Below are 17,814 nucleotides of genomic sequence, written 5' to 3'. Positions count from 1 at the left end.
TACGAGGAGGGGGGGGGAGGTGGATTCGTAAGCTTTGGCGACAGCTTGAATCAAGGTAAGCAGGTGTATACGTGCATACGGATGACGGGGACGCCTGCGCCAAGAGCGGATAGGTATATAACGTCGCGAGAAACGTGAAACGACGCCGCGAGAGCTGGCGCCGCGACGGTCGACGTGAAAACTGTGGGGGCGGTAAGGGGCGAGAGCATTTGCGTCAGGAAAAGCTCCCTGCTTATTGGTCCCAGTCCATTGTTGCGTATTGATTGCTGCGGAGCGGTATGGTTTTCGGTCGTGAGACATTTGGTCGTCGGTGGCCGTTGCGGTGCTAAGAAGGCTGCAAGGTTAGCGGGAATTCTGTGACCCTCCCCCCCTTTTTCCCCCCGTAGTGTGTTAGTGGACGAAGAATAATAATATAGAGACGATCGTTGTGATTATAACCGTGCGGATGAAAGAAACAAACGAATAAACCCTAAAACAAAAGAAGAAAGAATTTTAGAAAGGAAAAGAAAAGAAAAGCACGACGAGAAGAAGAAGAAGAAGAAGAAGAAGAAAGAAGAAAAACCACAACACAACAGAGAAACACGTATAGAGGGAAAGAGAAACTTGCGAGAAAAAATAAGAAAAGAAAGCAGTTTTGATCCTGGTGTTTTCTCGCCTGGATTTTATAAGAATAAAGAATAAGCTGCACGGAATTTAAAAGTCGCGAGAACTAATATAAGGTCGAAGAACAAAGAGATAAAGAAAAAGAAGAAAAAGAAGAAAAAGGAAAAGGAAAAGCCGATAGGCCGGATTAATCTCGGTCCGGAATCATATTTGAATCTCGGTAGAAGAGATAAAAGCAAACGAGAAAGAATTCCGTACGGGTATAATGAAGCGCATCAAATGCTGCGTACTGAATTCGTTGGCTTGTCAGTGCCGGTGAATGTGTCGCCAGGAGGCAGAGTTCTGCCGGTATGACGTGCGACGCGGCCACGGAGTCGCCTCCGGTAGACGAGTGCCTCAAGGTACGGAAATGGTGGTGCTTCTTACTATCAAGCATATTCACCTTCCTGGCGGGGCTCCTCATCGTCTTACTCTGGCGGGCCTTCGCTTTCCTCTGCTGTCGAAAGGAGCCAGAATTCGCTCCAAATGACCCCAAGCAGAAGGAGCAGAAGGCCGCCCGCCAGGGGAAGGAGTTCGAGGGCACCTTCATGACCGAGGCGAAGGACTGGGCCGGCGAACTGATATCCGGACAGACGACGACGGGACGCATTCTCGTGAGTATAGCCATGATCCTTGAAAAATGCAGGACAACAGCCCTGCATGCAAACCTCCTTCACCTTTGCTTATACTTAAAAAATCCTGGAAACTATATCCTTGAATTTTTCTTCTCTCCTGGAAATATTTTCTTTCAAATGGTTTTTGATAACCTGATAATGTCCTTGAATTTCTTACGGATTTTTAACAGACTCACCGTGCCACGTACCCCATGATCCACTTTTTTAGGTACCCAAGAGCTTTGGCTCGTCCAGCACGATTCCAGAATCATGTCAACCTTCCCTCTTCGTTCACGTGCGCGTTTCGATTCTCCTCCCTCCCACTCTCCCCCCCTATGACCATTGATTCTACTGTCAAACTTCTCCGCCTTTATCGTTGTTACCCCTGTGTGTGCGGGTGCGCGAGTGTGATTTTATAATCTTTTCTTCCATTCCCATGTGTCAGACACGCGAGGGCTCATCGATTTCATGCCGTATATTGTATATTGTATGTATATATATATATATATATATATGTATAATCGTAACAAAATCAACCGCACTGTATATATAGTATATATACTCTATAGTTCTCTGCGTTACACGTTCGTTCTCAATGATCGTTTACATCACAATCGGTAAACAGAGCTGCGTGACTCCGATTGTTATGGATTGGTGTATAAGCTTATTGTGGCTGGAAACGAACGAAGCCAGTTTTTGCGAGTCCGATAACTGCAGAAGGAATATCTTCAAGGGTAGAGAAATCCTGCCCGATATACGATTTGTTCTAAATCAACGACGATTTTATTTTCAGAGGATACCCCAGCTGTTGAAAAATATTAATATTTATCTATATATATATATAATAATTTATTTATATATACAGTAAATCCTATGGTTGGTATATCGAGTCGATTAAAAACGATCAGAGTCAGCGGAAACGTCAGGCTTGGCTCACGTTGTAAAATGACGTACCTAAATTTCGCGAGCAGAAGATATTCATCCGTGACGAGACGATATCTCGGGATATTCTGGGTCGTTCAAGTCAGTGTCGTCGGTGTCATCGGTTGGTTGCGAAAGCTCCGGAGTGTGCACGGCACGTATACATATATAGATATACATTATCCGATAACGGATCGTCCTTGGGCTTCCAACGAGGCACAAAATTGTCCTTCCACATTGTCGTCGTCGGCTGTTCGAGTTGCTCGGACTTATTTCGTGGGGGGAGGTCGCCGATGACGAGGATGAGGAGTAGAAGTAGAGTAGGAGTAGGAGTAGGAGTAGGAGTAGGAGTAGGAGTAGGAGTAGGAGTAGAAGGGTGAGGAGGAGAGGGAGAGGGAGGGGAAACGGCGCGGGCTTGCGGGTGACCCAGTTTCACCCCACGTAGTCTGCAGACACGTTGTCGATGGGCAGGCAGGCGGGCGGGCATCTTCTTCTACGCACTGCGTACGTCGACGCATCGGTACGAAACTAGGCGCTTTTAACCCCCGTCCGAGACGTCGTCGGGGGGGCTGCGAATGCGAAGGCCGACGTCGACGCCGTTCGAGCCCCCGATGGCCGCTTTTACCCGCAGGTCGATCCGAGAAAAGCTGCTTGTGCGATACGTTGTTGAGGGGAAGGGGAGGTCACGTTAAAAAAAAGAAAAAAAAAAAAAAAAAAAAAAAAAGAAAGACGTTAAATGTTACAAATACTTTATGCTATGCTGAATATACGGAAAAACAAAAATTCTGGGTAACTCTTATCCTGTAAAAAGTTCCGGGTATAACACCGATGTCACACCGGGGTCGCTGGGGACCCCGTGTCGTCAAATATCATTGCGCATTTATGCGAATAACTTGAAAATATTCTGGGATAGTCTTTAAATGTGTAATGTTTCAAGGCAAATTATTTATTTTATTTATACAAAATTCATGAAACGAGAAAATATCGGGAAATGGATTATTCTGGTTGAAAAAAAAATCCTAACTCATTGAATTTTTAATATTTTGAGCTTAGTATTGACTAACTTACTCTCAAGCTATGGATATTCAAGGTAAAAGAAAAAAAAAAAAAATATGGCGACATTGCGGGATGAAAAAAAGTATTTATTTGAGTGAGTAAAATTGAATTTTTGGAAAAAACGAATGAATCGAAGTTTTTTTTTACAATATTTCATTATTTATCTTGGATCGAATCAGATTAATTTGGACATTTTTCATACGAAATTTACGGTAAAGATACTATAAGTATCGTTGGAATTGAAATTAAAATATAAAAAAATGATAAAACAGTCGATCACCGAACGTCAACCTTTGCCAACCATTTCTCTCGATGTTCCTCTTCATGATGATGGATTATGATTCGTAATGAGTACCATTACGTGCGGGTATATAGGAGAGAATTGTTGTTCCGACAAAACGGCGAGGGTTAATAAAAATTGAATTATTATATTTAATTTGCATCCATCTTCGGTAAATTTTTTTATATTATGTATATTATTACGTAGATATACAGCGGTTGTGTCGTTTTTAGAAAGAGAAACGATGCTACACTGCTCAGTGATATAATTCCGTCCTCGTCCATTACCACGTCATCCCTATACATCCAACTCGACGACTTAATATTACATCACGAGGTTTGGATATAAATACGATACATTATCGTATATACCAGCTATACGTGTGTATTTATACGCGTTGTAATAAAATATATATAAGAGAGAGAGAGAGAGAGAGAGAGAAATAAATGTAGAAAAAAAAAAAAATTAATAATCTGTATACATATATATATAATTATAGACAAAAGTCAAAGAAATTGACGATTTAGAAGAAAGAGACAGAGAGATAGGGAGAAGCGAGCTTTCGGGCACTGCGATCGAGAATTTGATCTATACGTCGAACAGGTGTCTCTGCAGCGCAGGCGTGACGTTAATATACCCTATAAATAACAAAGTATTATCACTATATACCTAACGTTGCACAGAATTGCTTCTGGAAAAATTAAACGGCAACCACCGCCGTCCAGCTGCAGGTCATTTCGTGTCTCATTACGAAAGAAGAAGGCAAAAAAGACACAATTTTAGCACTGAATTAACGCTATTGTGACTGGAAATAGTCAGGAAAAATTTGTCTATCGAGAAAAGTTACGAATTACGATGAATCATAGGGAAAAATGTTCTTTTTTATAAATTGTTTTTTTCAAATTTTAACTATGCTTTGTAAAAATTGAGCTAACAAGCTAACTTTCCAAAATGGTATTTTTCAATTTCTGATTAGTTGTGTGTGTGTTTTTTTTTCTCAAGTTTTTTCTCTCAAGGTGCACAATTTCTCGTGCTTTTGGTCATAAAAACTGCTCAACATTAGGTACTCACGTATGGAGAGAAAGGGATTCTTGAACTAACAAAATAGATTTAGATGGACTCCATACACTTTAATCTAGGACCTCTTATTTGTTTCAAATTCGATTTAATTAGTTTGTCGAAATGATTTAGTCAAGCAAATTCCCGAAATTTATTTATTCATCATTCTATTGACACAAAATTTTGTTAGATTTACCCGAAATTTATACTTCGATTACCCGAATACAGCTGAATTCATCGGTCATCTTCTATATATCGGCGATTTGTTCTCGATGGGAGTTTAGCTGGTTAACAATAAGTATAGTTTCGACACGGTGTTACAAGCTGATTCGATTTAACGCACACCCGGTACATGTGCGAAGGGTTATACGTTATACCTGCCTACAATTAATAGACACAGCTAAGCATGCTGCAGACCCAAATTGAGTGTTTGAATGTCGATGTCATCGAATGTTGCCGGCTTAATTGCTCGGGACGCTTTATCACGCGTTGTACAATCGTTATATTCGCTGTCCGTTGATTTGCATATTGACCACCACCACCACTACTACTACTACTACTACTACTACTACTACTACTACTAATGCTAATGCTAATAGTTCTGGTACGAGCCGCTTATTTCTTTTTTCGCGACGATTTTTGCCGAACTATCCTGCATGAGATTGAGTTCAGGTCTTGAGAAAATATAAGTACACGTACATGTAAAAGGAGAGAATTAAAAAACAAATTCTATTTTCGATAATCGGGATTAAGAAGCGTTATTATATGGGTATTTTAGCAAATTTTATAAATCGTTATAATAATATGTATAGGTGGAGTGATCTAAATGAATTTTCCAAACATGCATTTTCTAATTTTTTCAATTTTTTTGAACCTGCTTCCATAACTCCAAAACTGTGCGTTTGGGGGAAAAAAAAAAATCTGTTTTTTGTTTTCTGAATTGGTGGAAAATAATTTTTATTTAGAATTTTCTGGTAATCTTAAGTCATCGTTTTGAACGAGGAACACCAAAGAAATCGATTTACCTCAAAAACTGAGTCCTAAAGAAATTTGAAACTTGTTGTGAATTTTCTTTGACTAAAAAGAAAATCCTCGAAAATCCAAAAATTGTTTCACAGATGTTTCTTTTTCATATCTTAACCCTGTCTTAAGGGGAAGTAAAAAAAAGGTTTTCTCAAGAATAATTTTAATAAGTTTTAACTGTAAGTATTGATATAAACTTTGTTAGGCTTAATAAATACACTTTCGAATTACCTTATTGATGATTTCTAGTAGATGGTTAACCTGAAACCAAAAAATCGAACGGTTTTAAATTCAGCATGTTAATGGCCTTAGAATGAATCATACCTTTTTTGAGATTTGATTTTAACTATAGTTTCCTTGCAAAAACCGGCAAAAAATGCGGTCTTTTTCAACTTTTTCGAAAAATGGCCGTCCATTTTTTAATCTTACAAATATCAAAAATCATATGATTCATTCCAAGGCCATTAACATGCTGAATCTAAAACCGTTCGATTTTTTGCTTCCAGATTAACCATCTCGGACCAACCTTTTTTCACAGACTAATTTGTAACTACGATTTCCGTGTATAAAAAATGATTGAAATCGATAAAGAAAAATTTTAGTACACATTTCGAGAGTATATTTATTAATCCTAACAAAGCGTGAATCCATATTTACAGTTAAAACTTAGTAGAGTAGACCCCTTAAAACTTCGTATAATACGAATAACAATAAGCCACTGACAATGAAACAGCGTTCAATACACGAGACACGACGATATTCTAACATTTGGCGGGAAAAATAAAGGAGCATAAATAAAGTAGATGCAGAATAATTATTATCGTACGTGATATAAAGCTCTCGGTAATATAAGCCATCGGGGCGGCGAAGAAGAAGTACCAGCTAATTAAAAACCTGCGCCTGCCATGCATCATCAGTGACGGATAGTAGATGTATGTATGTACCTACCTATCTACACACGTAGTCTTGTACAATGTATGTATAGAGGTACATATGGGGAATTCCAGGTATAACAGAGAGGACATTAGATCGGAATTTTTTTTTTTTTTTTTTTTCTTCGTGACGCTGATTTTTTTCTTTTATTATTTATAGTTTGAAGAAAATTTTTGAATTTTTTTCATCGAAATTAATAACAAAATGGCGGCATGGCGCATATCGTTCCCTACTTTTACGCGTCATACTGCTATTTTGTTTAATTAATTTCAATAAAAAATTTTTAAAATCTTTCTCAAACTATGAATAATAAAGCCCTCGAACTCGTATTGCTTAAAGCTACGAATTCAACGAATGTTTCGTAAATTTTCAGATCGTCACAACAATCTTTGAGTTGACCAAAAACGTCGAAGGTAAAAAATCGGCCTATCGCATGGAATGGAAAACACAGTTTCTTATCACGGTTAATTATCTTCCATTTTCCTCTATACCATTGTTGTTTCGACACTTTATCCATTTTACGCGAACGCGTGATATCACACGAAGCGTTTTCGTGCAGCGAATTTTGCAACTGATATAATCGTTGATTTGGCTGCCTTGGGAACGATATAAAAACCCAAAGGATAAACGAAATGAAACAACAACAACAACAATAATAATAATAATAATAATAATAATAATAATAATAATGGTGGGAAAAATGAATCACTAGATAAAATAAACGTAGATAAACATAAGATAAATAATATTTATACGCATTTATATCTATAGTATCTATATATTGTTTTTATGATCACGCACATTCCGTGAACTCGTTAAATTTTAATAAATTATCATGCATACGTATAGGTATATATATATATATATTAAAATTATGGTCCTTACCGTTGACATGGAAACGACGGACAATCGGTTTAGCATATCGACCAGTAACACATCCACCCACACACACATACACACACACGCACGCGATATTCTTCCAGAGTCTAGACTCTAGACTTCAGAGCCTTACAAGCGTACAATCTACAGATTATAATAAATCTGCGACCCTGCAAGCTACACGCTTATTATGTAAAGAAAAGAAAGAAAATATCAGTAAATGAAAATTATATATCTTACATATGGGGTATTCTACGTCAACTCGACCAGTGTTAACTGGTCCCGATTATCTCAGTCATTTAATTTTTTTTCAACATTCTACTCGGTAAAAAACGTGGGCCGATTTTTTTTTTCTATTTTCTTTTTCATTTTTTTTATCACGTAATTCGAAATTTCTTAAATTTTTAAACCCAAAATTAACACAGGATCAAATCGTAAGCGTCAAAAAAGGGTCAATTTACTTGTATACGTTCGGTTTCATCAATTCGATGTTGCGTCACTCTAGTTAGTAAGAATAATTTTGGGTTTAAAATTTTTTTAATTCAGTGTTAGGTGATAAAAAGAAAAACAAAAAAAAAAAAAAACAACAGAAAAAAAATTCAGCCCACGTTTTCCTTAACGGGGAGTGTTTTGTGTCATTCGCTGGATTTTCGACGAAGTTTTTCAGATCTTCAAAAATTAGCATTCGAAATCGACTTCAAATATTTATAAAAAATGAAACGGTTTGATAGAAAAAATATGAAAAAAAAAAAAAATCAGGTCGGGTTTTTTTTTTTTACCGATTAGAATGTTAGAAAAAAATATGAAATGATTTTGTGATGGTCGGGGTTTAACACTGGTCGAGTTGGAGTGGAATACCTCATATATATGTAGGTATTTATGTATATACTCGTAGGTTCGTAAATCCCTGTATAAACCGCTTATACTATAATACGCCTCGCGGTTGTTAATACGTTTAACAAGCTGCGGTCTGTAAATACATTATTATTTATGTACAGCAGGCCCCCCCCCCCCCCAAAAAAAAAAAAAAAACTAAATAAGAAAAAAAAACCAACCAACAAAAACTGGACAGATTTGTAAAGGCATATAAAATCTGAACGCGTTGACCGGTTGTAATTTCTTTTTTTTTTTCTTACTAATTAATTGAACCAAAGTAAATTATTAGTCCTTGAATCGTAATTTAGGATCGAAATTAAGTTGAACCTTGTTGAACCTGTTTTTCAACGGTGTGTGTCTCAAGAACGAATCAAGAATTTCCAGATTTTCAAACTCAAAACGAAAGATTCGTTCGTCTACATTGAGGGAAAAAAGGTTTTCAAAAAACCGATAAACACGTTTGGATTTTACTCACGTTTCAAATCGGTCCCTTTTTTTTTTTTTTTTTTTTTTCTTGGCCCACCCTGTATAATTTTTGTACAATAGTAAAGTACGGTAAGAACTAGCTTTAGATCGCTGGAAAATTTCGCCAAAACAAAATTTAAACTGCGTTTTCGTCGTGAAGTGGGAGAAAAAAAAAATAAAAATAACTGGCAAATTGTCGCGTTTTTCGTTGCGGCCAGACCGCGGTTGGGAATCATAAATATAGGCGTAAAAGCACCAACAGTTTGCGGTGACTCAACTCTGAGGTTTCGGTCTTACTCCCGCAGCGAAAGTACATGTATATATATATATATATATATATATACACCTATTACGCTGTACATGGCACATGTGTTACGAAAACTCCGAGGAAAATTAGTTCTTGGAAAGTTCTTCATATCATTCAGTAGCTTTTCTCCTTTCTTTCTTCTCATATTTCTTCCATATAATATCCGGGTAATACTACTTTGTGTAGACTAAATCAAGGCTCGTTTTCTCACAATTTATAAAAAATAAAAAATAAATTAGTATTAATATGTCTTGAATTATGAGAAATTTTTTTTTTTTATTCTTTTCAATTACTCGAAGTGACGTTTTTCAAAATGAAATGAAATTGTGTTTTTCAAGGCTAGCGATCAATTAACGCCTTCTATTTTAGTTTTAATCTAGTGAAGTAGGACGAAATCGAAATGACTAGAAAAAAATTTAACAATTAGTTGAAAAATTGATGAAAAAATCACCGTTCTGACTGTGGACTTCAATTTTGGTTTGATTTATTCAATTAGTTTTATAATTATCAAAAATATCCGAGAAGGTTAGTAATATCTGGAAAAAAAATTGGAACACTTTTTAGAATTGAAAATACAACAAACAAAAAAAAAAAAATCGCGGGCCAAATATAAGCGGCAGAGGATCGGACCCTGGTCGAATTGACGTGGAATGACCCATACATACACAACCTCGTACATTCTACATTGCATATGTTACGTGCTTAATCGTCTTTGCGCAAAATGTGATCAAGTCCGTAACAATCTTGTTACACTTAATTTGTGAGAATTAGGAAAACTGAGAAGGTTGTAAAAAATTAGTCTCACAAGTGGCGTCTGAATCGCTAAAAAGTTGGATATAATCAAATTTTTAGCGTACACGTAAAACGAAACAAAATCTCGAGCGTCGTATGTTTTTATCTAGTCTTTGGAGAAATGAGTGGAGAAATTTTTGATTTTGTATAAAATTTTCAACTCCGTATACGAGGAGCTAGTTTTTAGTCAGCTGCACTTCGAATTCACAAGATTATTTAACGCGTTTGTGATATGAAAATTAGCTGCTTCCGGAAAGCTCGATTCTAAAGCTGAAGAGGTATTGTGAACCTAAAAATGAAAAATGATAAAAACATAATCGATTTTCGATCAAGTCCATTATTTTCCCCGATTAATCCAGTTATAGTGGATTATTTTACCGAATATTTTCACTCGAAATTGAAAAACATTTTCAATGAAACTATAAATCACGAAAAAACTTTTTCGCCATTAAGACTGCCAGGGTGGCCACACACCTGGAAAATCTTTTCCCTCGTGGGAATTAATAAGTTTACTTTTTTTACACCGAGAAAAGAAATTTTCTCAAATTTTACTTTTTTCTACGTTATATTTTTCCTCGATTCCAATTGAATTTTAACCGAATATAAAGTTAGTAAGCCCAACGGTTTAGGTTTTAGTAACAACTTATTAGAACTTGGAAAATATCAGAGAAAACTAGGTTTTCTGGTCCTGGAAAAACCGGAAATCTCATGGAATTTTTTTTTAAATAAAAATTTGTTGCCACCCTCGACTGCTTACTCAAATTTACAAAATTTTGGCTTTTTATCCACCGTTTAAAAAAAAAAAAAAAAAATATAAGAAATACTGTACAAATCGATGAATTTTTACCAGTCGTGTTCGATTATTTTTTCGACTCGATTAACCGATGCATCGAATATTAGCTTTGCTTCTTAGTAGCCATTTCCACTCAGTGAGCAGCAGAAATAAGAGGTCAGAAGGGTGCGGAGGTCGTAGAATTCGGTAGCAGCCAACCGCACGGACCTATATCTCAGGAGAATGTGTAAGATGCTGTTTGGTTTCTTCCGCACGTGAGGCCAGGAGACAGATCAATATATGAACGGCTTGTAGCTCGGCAGGAGAGGCGTCGCGACGCTTTCCCAAGACTCTCTCAGCTCTTTCCGGCTTCTCAGCATTATCACTCCTTGCACGAAGACCGTTATTCAATCACCTACTGTTTTCCTCAACTCTACGGATTTTCCCGATCCTAAAAAAGCTGCCTCAATTTAAAGGTTGTACAAAAAATCTACGTAGAAAAATATTCCACGTTTTTTTATTTTTCAAGTTTTTATTACCTTTTCAGTCAGCGTCTCGTCTCAAAAATTTTAAGTAATCTTTGTTACTTAGCATGACTATTAAAATATGGAGGAATCTAACTTTCGGCCAGAATCATCGAATTTTTATTTTACATCCGACATATTGGATTTAGATATTATCAATGGTTTTTGTTGTAAAAAAATCAATCAAACATAAAACGATCACGTATAAGAGAGGTTTAGTGAATGCTTTTTCCGATACGTAGGCATCCTTGACCATTTTATTATCACATGCCTGTAATATCAAGTCTCTGCTTGCAGGCTTACGTTATACACAGCTAAACGGATTTAAGACCTGCAACGACTTCTTCTCGAATTGTATATTAAATATAATTAGCGCAATTGCGTTATGAATATTATCTTACATAAGTTCTTACGAGTGATTCTCGCTCAAAGCCGCAGAAGAGTTCTGAAATTTTTTTTTTTTTCTCATCACGATTAAATTCTTTCGACGCAAAACCCGTAACTCAGAGTGTAAGAATTTTCTTTTTTTCCCGTTTTTCTCTAGCTTTGTATTTTCAACAAAAGAAGAACGTCTGAATCAAAAACTGACTATTTTGAGAATCTTCAATGTTGTGTTTGAATTCGATAATCTCTTGTCATTACGTCAGTTTCAATTAATATTATTATTATTATTGTCCTGAAAATATTCCACTGAAAAACGAACATTTTTATATCTTGACGATATTCCGTCGTTGTTTAGAGAAACGGAAACTGTCGTAAGTAATTGTAAACTGTAAATACTTTGAGATAAATGACAAATGATTAGCAAAAATGGATATGCAAAAAAGTTGAAGAAAGTGATTAGAAAAAAACAACAAAAAAAACAACAAAAAAAATGAAATTTTCAAGTCAAATCGGAGAGTAAAAATTTGGATTTGGACAATTGACTTATCGCCCATGTATCCAGTAGTCTCAGCATCTCTATTTGGCTCTGATATATCTAATAAAAGTCGATCGAACTGCTGCACAGCGTCCGTCGGGTCGTTGTGGAAAAATTGGTATACCTATACATGCAGACATGACACTGCACAATTTGTCGAGGAGTGGAGGGGGAGGAGGGTTGAAATATAATCGGAAAGATCGGGGGACGATGCAGCATGGCTACTGGGGGTGGTGGTGGTGGTGGTGGTGGTGGTGGTGGTGCAGTCTGGGGATTAGCTCGCTTATAGCCGTAATCGCGCCTATTTAGCTGCTCGCTATAATTGGAATTTAACCTTTAGCAGGCGTCCAACCAGGTGACCCGACAGCCGTCGATCGACCTACATATCCTCCTCTACTTCCTCCCCCCTTCCCTTCGTGTTCGCGTCACCTTCATTCAATAATTCACACCGTCGTCCACTTGCATCCACTCTCGTCTTTTTGGACCCTCCCTCTGGTCTTTCAAAATATAGAGGCGGTAGTCCGACTGGCTTTGAATGCGACTTACGAGAAGTGATCCGTAGTGTACAGGGTGAGACAAAACGCGTGGAAACCCTTAGAAATCTCGCGGGGTTTGGTAGGGAGAAAAACAAGAAATTAATAAGGTTAGATTTTAGGTCGTTTTTAATAAGGGATTCAACGGTGACTCTCGATTTGACGGAAGAAACGAAAAATTTCATGCAGCGGGTTCACGTTTCAATGATCAAAGTTGATTGCAAAATTATCTTGAAATTTAGGTTCAAAGGTCACCGTTGAATACCTTGTTAAAAATTGTTCTAGGATTTTGGTAATCTTGGTTTTCTTTCAGTTTTTAGAGAATTAAGAGTAGAATCGTGTCGAATCATCTTTCATAATTGTAGTAGAAAAATTTTTAAAGTAAAATATGATTAGTTTTAAAGAAATCGACGATGATTAAAAAAAATTGAGTTCAGCGTTAAGAAGTTGGATAAAAATCTTTCACGAATGTTCAGATGTTTCTAATTTTTCGCTCACCTTTTGGCATTTAAAATCTGCAATATCGAAAAACCACTTTTTTTCAGCACAAAGATCCCTCGGAATCTACGTAGAAAACGGTTTTTTTTTTTGCAGAAATTTTGTTTTTTACTGTTAGTCATTTCATATTATTCGGTACGAAAATTTGCAACTAAAAAAAAAAACCCTAATTTTCAAATAAAAAAGAAGAGAGCTATCGTGTAATCCATTTCAGTTCATTTTTACTCGAAAGTAAGACAAAAAAAAAAAATTCTTTTGTCTCGAAGTTGGAAAGGGTGTAATTTTATTTTCTTCCCCGTGATTATTTTCAAACCTATCAACGACTCACGATATCTTTCAACGTCTATACCATGGATGGGAATTTTGTGGGAAACACATATAGTTTTTTCTAACTTTGTAATGCGATAAGAACGCGAAATTGATTTGGGGGTGGGGCGGGAAAAATTCGTCAACACCCTGAATAAATAAGGGACACCCATAATGTCCTTCGAGAAAGATATCAGCAAAGTATTTTTACAAGTCATTCTCAATGTCCGTAGAACCTCAATCTTCCCTGCATTTGGAATCTTTTGAGCGCCGGAGTCGTTAGCCCATTTGGCTAATGGCCAGTCCTCGGTTTTCGAACAAACTCTAGTGCATGACTGTTGAACTCGGGAATGGTCGTCGTTTGATACATTTTATTGACTAGCGAGACGCGCCTTGCAGTTGGTTTGCACGTCTGTGGAAATAGAACACTCAAAGGTGTTTCCATTCGAAAGCGATTTTAAGGAAAACTGATGCAGCTTGGTTCTCCACGGCAGATACATACTTTATGCCTAGTCATCTAGCTCCTTGGGTTCGATTTAAAGTACAGAATGTCCAACCTGGTCTAGACTTGTCCTTACCATTCTTTGACTATTTGGAATTTCTATTTCCATTTCTACACCGTCGAATTTTCCTCCAAATGCATGTTTAGAAAAGATCTTCACTTCGTAACACCGTTAGAATTGTTTGAAATTTAGTAAAGTATACGGTGGTACCAAAGACACCAATATTTTTGAAAAGACAACTACTTCGACGTCATTCCAAAACTGGAAAATAACGATTTTTTTTTAAATTATATTTCGTGACGTTAACGTTACTTACTTACCTACTTCAACCTCGTATAATCCTCGACTTTTTACGATGCATTCCTGACGACTGTTGTTGATGTTGAAGTCCAGAAAAGCACGTTTCTCGGCTGGATCAACATCCCGAGGGGAATCGGCGAAACTGCTGGATACGTTGAAGGATACGTGGATGAGAATACGCGAGAGCCTGTCGTGTGGACTTGGGTACTTGCACACTTATAAAGTAGAAGAACAAGAAGAAAGTAGAAAGCAGAAACATATATATATATATATGGAAAATTGCATGCGAACTCGACCAACGTCTGATCCTCTCCGTTTTTTATTTTGTTCAAAATTTTTTCTACAATTGTCTCAACTCTGAAATAGTTCGCTGAATTTTTCCCGATTTTTTTTTATCGAACTCTTTAATTATTTATAAATATTAGGAGTGATATTGAAAGGGACCTTTTTAAGGATTCTCAAAAACTTTATATTATCTTCCAAATGTTTCGAGACCCCCCGCCCATGATGGGCCGATTATTTTTTCTATTTTGTGAGCACTCTTAATTTTTTTTTACGAACTTAACCATAGTTTAAACGGTTTGAAAATTCCCAAAAAATTCTCAAAGCTTCTATTTTTCGCTAAGAACATTTCTAGATCGGTTTCGTTACAAATTTGATAAAAATCAAGTCGAATGAACCCGATTTAGAAATGTTCTAAGTGAAAAATAAAAGTTTTCAGAATATTTTGGGAAATTTTCAGACCGTTCAAACAATCTTTTACCTGACCAAAGAAATTCAAAGTACCGAAAAAAAATAGAAAAAACTGGCCTATTATGGTCCGTTGGTTTTGACATATTTTGAATTGAAAATTCATTCCCTGAACATTTTTTGAGAATATGAAAATAAAAATAATTAAGAAGTTGAATGAAAAATATGAAAAAATTCAAACTATTCTTTCAGAGTTGGGAAAATTGTGGAAAATTTTTTAAACATAAAATCGGATATGGTGACGGTCAGACGATGGTTGGGTTCGCATGGAATTTCCCATATATACAATATATCTTCTCACATACGTCGGCGAAAAGTTCTGACAGTCAGAGTTCACGAGGGGAAATTCGCCAGGCGTCTAGAAGTCTGGACTCTTATATGTGCAGGCCTATAACTCTTATTCACGACTCGGACGAACGCGAAGATTCGTTTCTATCTCTCTCTCTCCCTCTCTTTCTCCCTCTCTCTCTCTCTCTCAATTTTGTGGAAGCCGCCGCGGGTATTGTAACAAGGACAATTAGGATCCCCTATAATTGTCGGGTCGGTGCTCGACGCTTCCTGCACACTGTAATTACAAGTGTCACGTGACGTCGTTAGTTATGGGAGCATGGATTTTATTGTCAGTTTTGGAGACGTGGATTCGAGGATTATACAGCTATAAAATTCAGCGACTGACAGGTAGAGGCCGGAAGATTATTTACCCCTGATAAAATTGAGCAGATTATCTGTATCCTTAATCTGCATATAATGCAATTAACTTTCTAATATTTATTGGGATGAAACGTTTGTAACGTAATTTATTGCAATTATGCATCTATGGAAAAATCGTTGTGTTGCAAATTTAGGTCCAGTATTCGTGGAAATTATGGAATCAGAAAATTCTCAGGGAATTTGAATATTCCTTGAAAAAAACCTGGAAATCTCAAGAAATTTCATTTCGTATCTGGAATAGAATAATTTTCATCCTTATAGGTTTAAAAAAAATTTTACCCATTTGGTGAGAAAAAATATATTTTTCTTACAACTTTCAGGCAGTGGTCAAATTTTTTTCATTTATTTTGTTTTTTATTTTCGCTTTCATTTATTATGTAAACGAGGACAAACTGCAGGATAAATAATGACTCTTGTCTGGAAAACCTGCAAATTCTTAGGCAATTACGTTTTCACATTCGATACATTCGTCGTCTGGACCAAAAATTTTCACCCCAATATTTGTACACGCGTAGGTATTTTATTCTTCAACGTCTTTTTCTTCCTCCTGTAATATCTGCACGTCGCTCATTCCAACGTGGAACGTTTTTCTGGGATTCCTTCGCAGCTCGTATCCGGTATCCTCGATCCGTCTTCGTCCTTTCGACTGTCCATCCCTCGCACGGTATCCGATATCCTTCCAGGATATCATTCCAGGATTAGCCTGAAATCGCGATCGATCATGCGCCCTTAATTCATCTCAAACATACTCGTTTAACCTTTCAATCGATTCTCTTACGTATACTTTTGTTTTCTCCACGGTGTTTTTTCCATGGAAGAAAAGGGATTAGAAGAAAAAAACGTGCACGTATATGCCGTGGGATCCTTTTTCCATTTTTTTTTTTTTTTTTTTTTTTTTTTTTTTTTTTTTTTTACCAACACAATCATTTCTAAGCATATTGTAATTATTGTGATTACAATTAACAGAAGATCGTCGAAGTTTAAAGAAATTTGGAAATTGCGCTAGTAAGATTGTCTTATTCGTTATTCGTCAAATGACGAAAAAAAAAAAAAATCACCGATGATTACATACGTTTAAAAATTTTTTTTCTTCTTGTGTTTGTTCTTTTTTTTTTTTTTTCTTCTTTTTTCTTATGTAGTAAAATTTTTTTTAATCAGATATTCAAGACTAGACATCTTTTTCATTCGTAAGAAAAATTTTATCTACTCTGTGATACTTTTTTTTTTTTTTTTGCACAATTTTATGTGTAAAACAGATCGAAGATAAGATTTCCGCAGTTTTTATCGTCCGAGTCTCACGTACGTAACCTACTTATATGTATATATGTATACTCGTATGAAATGAAATTTAAACTGAAATAACAAACTACCACCACCACTACTACTACTACTACTACTACTACTACTACTACTACGTGTACAAAGAAACAGGTGGCTGACCGTCTATTCTTTCCATCCGTCATTGCTTGTGCTTCGACTATACATATGTGTATATGTATATGTCGGCATTGCCGTATATCTCACACGTGTATGTACGTATGTGGGATCCTGGGAGATCATAAAACCGTCGGACATCAAGAGGATAAAGAAATAGATCATTCTTCGTGAGTGTATATACCTATATGGTTAGCGGCGAGAGTGCTGAAGCAGTTCTACTGTATATGTGTATAAACTACCGAAAACAAACAATTCAAGATGAGAAGAAGACTCGTTGCTCGTGTTTTATGTACTCGCGTGCTGCTGCCCAGCCATACATATATAGATATGTGTTTTAGGGTGGGCCAAAGAAAAACTGTTTTTTTTTTGTTTTTTTTTTTTTTTTGTTTTTTTTTGTTTTTTTTTGTTTTCTTTATTAAGTCAACGTAGAAATATCCTTCAAGACGACGAAAAAAAATTAAAAAAAAACTCTGCAAAAGTTTCAGCTCTTAATATTCATATTACGAGGTGACTATTTTTATAAAGAGTAATACATATTTTTTTTTTTCTTTTACGAAATTGAACGATATAGAAAAAAGGTATCTTGCGATTTTTTCTTAACGCTACTGGTTCAAAAGTTGATTAAGATTAAAAATTAGTTGTGTCAAATTTCAAGATTTTTTTTTCACTTCAATTGTGAAATAATGCTTGAAAATAGAGAAAATATTATAATAT

General features: G+C 36.2%; 1 protein-coding gene across 50 annotated transcripts in view; it reads left to right on the top strand.

The window, feature by feature from the left end:
- The first annotated feature begins 543 nt into the window (after positions 1-543).
- Positions 544-17,814, top strand: part of LOC124408252 (calcium-activated potassium channel slowpoke) — a 115,576-nt gene continuing 98,305 nt past the window's right edge. For 34 of the 50 annotated variants that reach the window (XM_046885044.1, XM_046885048.1, XM_046885070.1 and 31 more), the window contains exon 1: positions 545-1,256. In XM_046885044.1, the coding sequence (XP_046741000.1) occupies positions 954-1,256 (303 nt within the window). In that variant the 5' untranslated portion in view covers positions 545-953. Of the gene's footprint in view, positions 1,257-17,814 lie in introns of all 50 variants that reach the window. The other 16 variants (XM_046885072.1, XM_046885051.1, XM_046885074.1 and 13 more) reach the window with 3 other exon arrangements.

Source organism: Diprion similis, chromosome 7 (genome assembly GCF_021155765.1).
Source record: "Diprion similis isolate iyDipSimi1 chromosome 7, iyDipSimi1.1, whole genome shotgun sequence".
Lineage (NCBI taxonomy): Eukaryota > Metazoa > Arthropoda > Insecta > Hymenoptera > Diprionidae > Diprion > Diprion similis.
This window is presented reverse-complemented; position numbering and strand designations above follow the sequence as displayed.